This window comes from Brachionichthys hirsutus, chromosome 20 (assembly GCF_040956055.1).
Source record: "Brachionichthys hirsutus isolate HB-005 chromosome 20, CSIRO-AGI_Bhir_v1, whole genome shotgun sequence".
In the NCBI taxonomy this organism is placed as follows: Eukaryota; Metazoa; Chordata; class Actinopteri; order Lophiiformes; family Brachionichthyidae; genus Brachionichthys; species Brachionichthys hirsutus.
Window position 1 is genome coordinate 3,612,414 of NC_090916.1, and position 11,400 is coordinate 3,623,813.

Here is an 11,400-nt window from a genome sequence, read left to right on the forward strand (position 1 = left end):
GAACTCGAGGAAGATTTTACATGAAGTGAAAACAAATCTTTAACGGATAAATCAATAAAGGTCACACACCAGACCGGTCGATCATTTCATCTGGAAAATATCCTCGGGCTCTGAACGTTCTCAAACTGTCTCTCTCTGGCTGCTTGTCCTCTGCCTCTGAGCCAGTCACAGTGAAGAAGACGAGGGTTCAAGTGACACTTTTGACCCAGCTAAAGGACAAAGGAGGAAGATGAGGGAATTGGTGGATGCCGGTAGGATACTGTACTTGTAAATAGTAATGCAGGGACGCATTAAATAATCTGAGATAAAATTGGGTGACTCAAATTACAACCTGGATGCCATTTTCAAAGGTTTGCATTTTCAAGAGCTCAAAAGAAAACAAGAGTTTAGCGTTTTATGATAGAACTCCAACACCAGGGAGCGAGAGAGAGAGAGAACAGTCAGAAAATTTTCTGGAATTGACAATACATTGCCAAACTTTACAAATTGGAGTTGTGTTGCAATAAAATGTCATCTACACTAAATGAAAGTGTAATGTTAGAGAATTTGAGATTAGATAGCGTTTTTTGTAAGATCTTTCTTGGAAAACGAGAACCCTGAGAGTTTTACTTTTGTATGAAAAAAAGGTTTTAATAGGACAATGTTGAGTTCATTTGTCTTATTATTAAAACATTATTTTTTAAGTTTATTTTATTGGAAGGTGGTGGGGCATTTTTGCCCTTAATGGACGGGACAGTCAGAGTTGTCTGACAGTCGAACCGTCACCACCACATGAAGACAGCGGACTCCATCCGTGGGACTCGCCTAAACCGTTGTGTTATCGACGCTCCTTCCTTTGTCACGTTTAACGTGGATTTTAACCACTGGTCGGGTTAAATTGGTCTCTGCCCTCTGGAAGGTCGACCCAAACGGTCCTTTTTGCAGTGACAGCTTCTAAACTGCGTCTCTTGTCAGAAGACTTCAGCTGCACATTATTTGCAGCACTTTGTCAACACCTAACATTTCTGGCTCTCGACTGTCTGCCATCTACGACCATTACTGATAACTTTGCAGTGTTAACCCATTCACCCATTCATCATCAGTTCATCCATACTCACTCATTATCGATCCATCCCCTCTTGTTATCATCCACCCCTCCCTCTTCCCACAACTCATCTCCCCGGCCCTCTCCATCCATTCATCCAAATCTCAAACTCTGTCCCAGTATCGATCCATCGGCAGACGTTCATCTATCCTCTATGAATATATCCATCCAACCATCCCTTCTTTCCACCCTCCCTCCATCCATGCTCTCTTGGCTCCTTATCCCAGTTGACAGGATTCTACTAAAGACTTAACACGCTCCACCAAAGGCACTCCCTATAGGATGCGGAGGCAAAGACACGCAGACATCGCTTTCACAGCTCCCTGAGCAGCTCAAATGGCCCGAGAGAGTCTGTGCAGAGCAGCGAAGGAGAGAATAAAAGACGGAGGAAGAATGAGAGACAGTGAGAAAAAGCTCAAGGCAAACAAAGGGCAATAACGGTACAGAGAGGAAAGAACATGGTGGCGTAAAATAAGAGATTAAAAGAAAACTAAAAGAACCAAAAGAGAAAATGGTTAATAGAATAAGACGCACATAATGTGTATATTTAGACATATTTCCTCGGGAGTCTGTTTACTCGATAAGAAACCAGAAATTGCTCCCACCTGAAAACCCAATTTTTTTTCCAGCTTTGTCAGCTGAATATCAAAGTGTTGATTATTTTTACGCTTTCTTTTTGCAACTTTCACAGCCACCGGAAATTTGACAAAAAAAAAAAAGTCATTTTGTAAATGTGGTTGTTTTCCCTCGAGCTGGGAAGCGTTCGCGCGTCAGTCATCGCCATCTCACGTTTAAGTGCAATGAAGCTCGAGGCGTTGCTTTACAGTCGCTCACCGTAATAATTCAAGCATTACTTTGATGCAATGAGATCAAAACGACTGCATAGTCGAACAATAGCGGGAACCATGACAACAACTGCATCAACAGGATGTGAGTTCTGAGGGAGCAGTGGGGGGGAATGTTTCACCCGGAGGTGGAAACATTGATGGAAAAATAGCACCACACAAGTTTGAAATGTTATAACAGGAAATGCAAAGATGTCTGACTCTATATCGGACTGTCTTCCCTTAGTGTCTGCCTGCCTGTGTGTAAAAATTGAGGCAGCAGTGTTTGGGTAAACACCATCCATCCATCAATCCATCAATCCATCCATCCATCACCAGTGGTCACATACAAGGTCAGCTTCCTGTTCCATCAATACCCGTCTCCAGGAGGGACTCTGGTATCGCTCCCTCAAATCCCCTACATGACCTTAGTTCCATGTCATCGCCTCACTTTTCCCCTCCCACTCCACTGCTGAGTGTCGCTTTGACACTGGCAGCAATTTTCAACGATGCGCTCAGGAAGACTGAAATTGGCCGCTAAATTGCTCTAGAGAAACAAGCAATCAACTCGTGACTGCCGCTTTGCCGTTGTATTTCGAGATGACAATGAAATTGAGAATTCTTATAAATAAAGGTTTTCTTTGATGACTAATGCATCTGAGAATGCTTTGGAGGATTTAAAATGTGTTTCCTTGTCGGAAAAGAAATGCAGATAAAGTTTTTTATTTACCTTTGTGTGCGAGTTGTCTGTTGTTGAGTTCATCACACTGTACGTATGTTACCTTACACAACAAACAAACTTTGCGCCAAGTATCCTGCGGATGTCCAAGGTGTCAGCTCAGGCAACCTTTGTGTTGTACTGATTTTGCGGACGTAATTCAGAGGACTGATTGAGGGGACATATTCCAGAACCAGTGGCAAATCCAGCTTTGTATCACCATAGAGTGCAACACATAGAGGCGCGATAGTGCTCCAGACAGGTGATACAGTAGATGCTTTTGTGCTAAACCTGATTATAGGACAAACCCTTCAGCTGTGTGAAGGCACAATTCAAAGACTGAGTCAGCTTTTCCGGCAACTGTGAGAATTTCTTTTTCAAAAAATGGTAGAATTCCAGTTTATTATTTATTGGCACAGGTGAGGTGTTTGTAGAGAAACATTAAATATCAATGCAGCAACATTTACTGAATCTTTCTCAAAGGTGTCAATAGAGAGCAATTTTTATTTATTTGGTTGGATTTCGTTTTCTCCCAAAACGTAATGAATTTTGTTCTTGCCAGTGTGATGTGTTACCATGCTGTGTGTTTGTTTTACAGTTTTGTAATTTTGGTTTGGGAAACAAGATGTATTTCTTTCATTGGGGTATTTTATTTTTAAGAAGAATAGTGCTTTTTAAAATGTCTTTTGTTTGTTTGTTAAGCTTTGGCAGGACATTACCTCCATACTGGGCTCTTTGCCACCAGAGTCATTATCTCTGACTTCTACAGAGGAAGGCATGTGGACGGAATCCCAAACGCCACACATGAAATGAACCAGTCAGCATGTCTGTGTACTTATTAATTAAAGCATGCAGTAAATAATTACTACAAAAGAACCACAGCGAGTGAAGAAGTCTTTTTGGCTCATTGATGGTTTTATCACTTTCATGGTCTGCTTCTTCTCCGACACTTTGATTTGTGTTTGTCACGAAATAATCATTTCAGAAAATCTATTTTCTGTAAGCGGGGGGGGGGGGGCTGGAGCCTATCCCAGCTGACAGGCGAGAGGCGGCTGCAACCAGCACGAGCTATTTGACTACATATTGAATCACAGATACTCGCTGAGGACAGGCTATAGGTCGGCGAGGAGGACGGTCGACAACTCTCGGAAGCACAGGAGACGCTTAAACATGACTCAAAATGTCAACGACACACATCTGTCATTCTATGTCACCCATCAGAGATCAGCGAGTGAGGGGGAGCTCTGTCACCTCCAGATGTTTGTTCTAAAGAGGCCGTGTCAGCAGAGGCCGAACCCGCCTGGAGCTAAGACCCATCCCAGTATCAAATTCATTTTACTGCTTTTTCTGACTCCGAAGCTGAGATTATAGCTGAGCGGGCCTATCGGAGGCCCACGTGTTGGTCATTAATCTGATTATTAATTTGCAGATTCATCATGATAACAAACCATCTGCATGGATAGTGACGACCGTATCGCCGTCAGCTTTCACACAAATCAGCCCATTTCAACTGAGGGAAAAACCAAATACAATCCGTATGATGCTGATGCTTCACCTGCCTTCAATTGACCGTATGCATAAATGTGAGTTGGGAATGGCTGTTTTCTATGTAGTCCTATGTCGACCAGATTTGTCCGGGGTGTACTTCCTGTCCAAAGTCAGCTGTGTTGAAGGTGCATTCATTCAGACTCGGTTATCAAAGGGCTGCTGCAAGCACGTACAGCAAACACCACCGCCGAGCACCCCACCCTCTCAATCCCAAGGTTGGATTTGAAGCTTTAATGTACTCATGAATATGTAACATTTTTTGGATGCATTCATTCATGAGCAGCTACCTTGTTTTGTAGAAGTTTTAGCATGATATATGAAAGACATAATGAAAAACATTCATCTTTTTTCACTACGCTGGAATGAACCCTTTCAGGATTAGCACACAGTCCTATTACAAGACACTTAAAAGCATGATTTGCATATGCAAAACTTGCACCTCGACCAAAGATGTGTGTTGTTCCTTCAACTCCAGTAAATGTAGAGCACAGCAACTGTGGCATGTATCGGGCTTTCTGAAAGTGTGAGCACACTCGGAATATCCGAGCTCTACTTCTGACGTCACCGGTGATTTGTAAGAAGAGGATTCAGGTCAGAGCACAGACATAAAGGAGGACGCTAGGAAAGGTTTAAACCTAGATCAGCGTCTTTATTTCCAAAGATAGAGGCTCTTCTTTTTGTGCCAAACACAGCTTCTCGCATTTAAATCAGATCTCTCTTTAGCCCAGCCACTGATCAAGGAAGCAGCTAAAGACGTCACATTATTTCAAGCTACACTCGGTTATTGCTGCCTTAGATTCCAACGCTGCATCTTGTACTGCCTGCAGAAAGTGCAGATTTGTCCTCTTCCATACGTCATTCAGAGGCGCCGTCTCTTACGTTCCTGCTTGGGTTGCCCATGATGAAGTGGCTATTAGGAGTCATTCAGTGGAGCTTATGACCAGAGCGATCGGGTTCAAGTAAATGAAGTCAGACAGGGAGGGTTACTTCATCACAATCCTAAAAATATTCAATGTTAACTTGTGAGGTGGGTGTTGAAGGCGACTCGGTGAGTCTTTATCCCACACCAGCTCCCTGAAGGCACCATTCCTGCTGAACTTTTTCTGACAGACGTGATTGGGCTGAAGTGCCTTCCTTTCTAATCAAAAGATCACATCATTCCTACGTCAACGGACTGAAAATAGAGCTCATCTGATTCATGCTATCCTGACCCAGGAAACAAGAGGACATAAAGGCAATGACGATGCAACTGCTCAGAATACTTCCATTACCTTGAGGCAGTAAAGTACCAGAGCGTCATGCTGATGGTTTGCGTTGTTTGCAATACGTCACCCAAGGAAGGGCCATGTCGAGTTTGTCCAATCAGCGTAGCCAAACAATGCAATTGGCTACGTCACTCACGTGCTATATCTACTCGACTAAGTTATGAGGAATTTGTATGAAGGAAGAGGACAATAAATATCATGCCATCTCTGAGACACCATGAAAAGGACTGGGGACATTACATCGCCCACCCCTAATCAGGATAATGGAGAAGCTCCCCATCTTTCTATTGGCTCAGAGAGATGGGAGGCTTTAATATCAGTGAGCCGGACCTCGCGACTGTTGTTCCGTTCCTTCTTCAGTTTTTCGGTGCCTGACGGATAAATTCTCGTAGACATGATGACGAGTGACGACCGCTGTTTGTATCACGCATCGCTTGCTTCCACGCTGGTTTGCTTACAATAAGGCTGACCAATCAGCGCAAGGTCGGCTCCAACGTCACTCTGTAGGTTGCCAGGTTGTAATCACACAAAAAAGGATAGCTGCTCAGATTACCGGTACGCGCTGCAGTTTTCACGCGCGCTGTGCATAGCATCATGCAAAATAGGGTTGCCAGGTCGGGGGGGGCCCTATTGGCCAGGAGGCCCTAAGCAGCTTACAGGCTGCCTACTTGGCAGACCTAAATTAATTTTCCCAACACTGAAACCTCTAGCCCACTACATTTCACTTTTTTTTTCTTCTTATAACTGGTTGAAGTGTTTTCAGTCATCTAGATATTAAGACCTCAGAGAAACAGGCTGAGTTAGCATTAGCAGCAGTTCGGCTTGCAGCCAATTCTAGAGGAAAACAGAGAGCGCCTTCGTCAGGTACAAATTTCTGTAGGTCAAACAAGGCCGAGAAATGGCTTTTCCAACTTATTAGCTCCTCTAAATCGCCTCTCCTGCATTTGCCAACCATTTCTCAAGAAGTTAGCACATTTCAACTCACTGTATTTATTGAGAGTTGAGAGCCTGCTGAACTATAATAGCCCTTAATCACAGAGCACAGCTCGAACAATATAAATACAGCTTGGGCAGATCCAGCAGGTCTGAGGCCCGCTCTGGCACAATGGAACAGCACGTCAGCTGCTGATCTACGCAAGCTTGTCTTGTTCACAGAATCTATTGTAATGCACTGAATAAATTGTCAGTCGAGCCAGTGGCCCTACTGTGACGACTGTATTTCTTGAAGCACAGATAAAGTGGGAAAGGAGACCGATAAAGAAATGAAAGCAGCCGGGGAGACAAAGGCCAAGTGGGAAATGAGACTGAAAAATTAGAGGCTGCCAAAAGAAAAAGAGAAAGCTGCAGACTCTGCTGAGACTGTGTGACCTTGTTGAAAGGGGTGTTGTGTTGATGAGGAAGGAGTCAGGAAAGGAAAACTGAAAGCAGCACACATGATGCTTGCTTGAATTTCCTTCATCTCTGAATATCAAAATTATATTGGAGCTACACAAGAGACTAAGCAGCACAATATGATTTAAGAGTATTTCCTTAAAGTCCAAAGTGTTGAACCCACCAAAATACGTCCTTGATAAAGCACTGCCTTCTGGGTGGTGCGGTGACAGAAGTGATGAATCCTATGATCCTATGAAGAATCCCCCCCAGAGAGAAAAATGGCGGCTTCAAAGAACGAAGCAGCGAGGTGCGGAATGAGTCGGTCGGCCAGTGAGAGGGCACAGGAACAAACGGCAAAAAAAAAAAAAAAAAAGCAACCAGAGCAGAGGAAAAAGACAGCAGGAAAAGATCGGTCTAGTCGGCAGACGGTGGATATTTAAAGACGGATGGAATAACTTTACTTAGGAAAATCAATGTAAAATAATCAATCCCAACCCAACATTTCTTGCACTTTGAACTCAGAAAGATATATTAATTGCTGCTGGCTTGTGTCAAACTTTGTTAAACACATATTATATATATGAAGTAATCAGTTAGTATGACAGTGTGGACACACTTTTTGCTCTGTCTGCCAGACGCTTCATAAAACACATGTGTTTATAGTCCTGCATCTGTGCATCCTTTTTCAGGACAGACGCTTGTTGTTGAAGTAATAATTTAAACTAACATTCTCAGGTGATGATTTCACAGATGAGATGAGAACAACGGCGCCGCTGCAGGAGGAAGAGGATGAATTTTAGTAATCAGTAGATGAATTGAGCAGCGGCCACGCTAATAATGATATATATATATATATATATATATATATATCTAAACTGAATTATTCCTCATCCTCGTTGATGGCGTCTCCAGTTTTGAGACATTTTGGACTGATTTTCCTCTTCTCTACCGTATGACAGTCGTGCGGGTCTCCTTACAGACCTCCCTCTGGGTTCCAACGGGGGCACAGAGATACACCCTCTGCACTCAGGTCTCAGCATGGAGGTGAATTATTGATTATATCCATCCGTTGTGGGAAATGCAACAGGAACGCACCGCCGCACAGAAACACTGTTCTCGGGTAGCCTCCATTTGACCAATCAGGTTACAGAGTGGGTGTAACCTTCATCTTTTGATGCCAAAGAGAAGAGTTGTTTCAGAAAAATCACCAATCTTTTTTTTTTTGCACTTCCGTATATTACATGGGTTTTTATTTTAATTTTATCATGTGTTTGTTTCATAGATCATTTACATATATATCCTATCATCAATGATTACCTCACTGTAATTGTGCACGAGGCTTAATTGCAAAGCTATAATCCCGCTCCATTTAGTCTTTTCAATTAGCTTGCACACAACAAGATAATTAACGCTCTATCGACGTGAAACGCCCACCGACAGTCTGCACCGGCACCACCGAGGCAGCCAATGGAGCAAGGCCATCGGTTGTCACCCAGTTCCACGTCACACCATTGGCTGATTTGGTCATCATCATTATGACAGCAGCTGGTGGGCGTGTGCTCTGATGCAGCAACAATGATCACACTTACACGTATAAGTGTAAGTCATCAACATATAGAGTGTCTTTGGAAGGAGGTGTTTTCAAAACACCATCTGATCCGCTCTTATATTGTTCAGCCTGATCTCCGTTCACTTTGTGCTAATTTCATAATCCTCCTCTCTGTTCTCTACGTACTCCGACACTTTGCGTGTGTTTTGCTCTTCATCAATGTGACAGTTGCGTTTCAAAATGTTTGCTAAATGTTAAATGAACAACAGCCTCATTAAAGATGAGAATCAGGAGGAAACAACTGGTAACCATTAGTAACCAAGCGATACGTTCCACCTACTGGAACTGCTTTGAACTGCTTTCCACGTGGCGATGTCGGCTGTGGAGCCGCCGCGTGTCCGACCCGGACCGCTGGCCTCTGCTCTGCTATGGTAAATTCACCTATCTTATCAATTAAACCCGCTAATGATGCAGGAGAAAGCCTGCTGTTAGGCGTTACACAAGGCATCAGTTGAGGTCAACTATTAGGTAGAAGCTCACACAGAAAAGACAATTACCTCCAGCAGGGGGTGAGAGGTGAAGCAGGTGAGGGGGTGGTCTTTTAATTTGTGGTTAATTAGACTGTGGGTAGTGTGGTTTCCTGTGGTTACCTCCCTTTAACCCAGCATAAAAATACTTTCATGAAATGTAATCCTCTTTATTCTCTTGAAAGTTATGGATTTCATCGTCAACAGATTTCTATCAAGCTACAACAAAGCTAACTGCGCATCGGTGACCTGCAGCGTGAGACCTAGCGGTGGCGTCAGCTGGCTTAGCTATGGAACAGCGTCAGTTCCGCTGCATTCGACACAATAACTATCAGTGTGAGAGCATCTCAAGCCTTCCTCCTCTCTACCTACAGAGGCACGCAGCATCCCCATTTACGGCACAAAGGTGTGTTTCATTTAAAGCACGAGGCTTTGTGGTGGCAGTTGTTCCTCTGAACGAAAACAGGCATTGAAATATCTCATTTCACAGCACAATACACCTTTTTACTAACACGTCCTCACCAAGCAAGAGTCACAATCATTAATATCCTTTGTAAATTAGCTGATTTTCAAATCCTGCTCTTTGCTATTGATTTCAAACAGACTTGCATGCATGCAGACACACACACACACACACACAGGGAACAGTGTATGTAGCAGTGTCCTATTCAGATCGACGATAGGTCTTCAGTTTGCCTCTACGTATATGCTAAATGGCCTCAATGCTACAGCACAAATGTCAGCTCATGTTTATGCATAGTGTGCACATGCAGCCCGCCGGCCCCCGGCTGCATCAGAGTGGCGCCTTCAGCTTTTATACAAAGAGATTATGTCCAGCCAAAGACCCTCCGGCACAGACGAATTCTATAAATCTATAATGAAACCGTTTTGAGGGAAATTATTTATTTCATAGTGAGCTGTAAGACGTTGTGCACACCTCCCTGTTCTGATTTGGCCTGAGGAGAGCTAAAGTTTTTCTGATACCCAGCACTGAAAGGATGCTCCTCAGGTTCACATGCCACCACGGCGAGCTCGAAAATAATGATAACCAGCTCTGCAAAATCTAATTCTGAGTCAAGGACCTTGCTCAAAATGGCTTGTGGAAATTGTACTTTGTATTAAAGCTGCACTTATTTTTTTGTCACATTAGGGCTGGGAATATTCTGAATAATGGCTCGAACCTGACATTTACAACCGCTCACGGACTCAGTTACAAAAGTTACAAAAAGGACACAGAAGGAGGATTAAATGATTTTTTTGGAACAGGACCGGCAAAATATGTTTGGGGCAGTGCAGACAAAGCAATACAGGAAATGTCTATGGAAAAGTGAAGAAGTCATGACCTCGTATGCAACCGATTAACACATCGCCACATGTCACTTTTTCCACACTAGTGGCACGATCATAACCTGCAGTTGCGATTTTCATGGTTGCTGTAACTTCTGACTCTTCACTGCCCTCCTGTGGACGTTTTTATAAACAGCAACATAAAAGATGGGCAGAGACATAACGTGGCACCGATAGAAACATCATTATGAAAATGATTTTCAGACATATAAAGCCACAATTCAGACTCATTTCAACTCATCAATACTTTCATATTTTCTTGATGCTCACCAGCTGCATGCCCGTGAATAGCAGCGTCATGTTAATCATAAGGTATGAAATATTTACGATACTGGTTTAAAGTTAAACCTTTTTTTCTAAAGGATTTCTTCTTGTATAATTGCAAATTTAAACTATTCCGGCTAATCCGATACGTAGCTCTCCTGGAAATCTCTGCTCCTACAGCAGGAGTATGAGAGCTTTCCTTTCTTTGTGATATGAACTATTTACATGACTGCACTGATGACATCACTTGAACGCATGCCCACCTACAGACTCATCCATCCCACAGCCCATTGTCTTGCCTGGCACCACTTTCCATTGACACAGATGGTGACTGTGACTGAGACGCAAGGAGAGACCGACAGAGAGAATGGCGGCAGCTGATTCCATGAGTGGATGCCAGGTCTGCGCCTCCTTCCGTCTTACCTTACATTTATCCCACGTGTACCTGTCCCATGCATCTATCCCTCTGCCATGCAGCCATCCATCCCTCCTTTATCTAAACTGTCCAGATTTATCGCTCAGCCTTCCCCCTATCCGTCACCGCTCCGTGTAGACTCTTAGAGCTCCCACCTACAGCCATTCATCCGCTGCATCCTCCCATTCGTCAGCCTGCTCCTCAAACAGGATGCCCACCTTACATCACAACCTTCTACACACCCATTCACTTCCAAAAAGTGACCTTTCAGTCGTTCATCTTCCTCCCACCATCCAGTCATCCACCCAGAGCATGGATGGTGTCGAGTCACCCAAGTTAGAAATTCTGATTTCTGGTCGTGACCTCTTAAAAGTTGGCTTTAAAAAGAAAAGCCTTTCTTCTCTTTGTTTGACTTCAGCGTTAACACTCACCAGCTGCATGCCGCAGATGAAGGCCAAGGTGCATCTGCCGCTACAGCACCCCAT

At 43.6% G+C, this 11,400-nt stretch overlaps 1 protein-coding gene across 1 annotated transcript in view; it reads right to left on the bottom strand.

The window, feature by feature from the left end:
• The window catches only part of nkain2 (sodium/potassium transporting ATPase interacting 2), a 51,343-nt gene extending 39,943 nt beyond the window's left edge, over nt 1-11,400 (bottom strand). The window contains exon 1 of the mRNA XM_068753653.1: nt 11,347-11,400. Within this exon, the coding sequence (XP_068609754.1) occupies nt 11,347-11,400 (54 nt within the window). The remainder of the gene's footprint in view (nt 1-11,346) is intronic.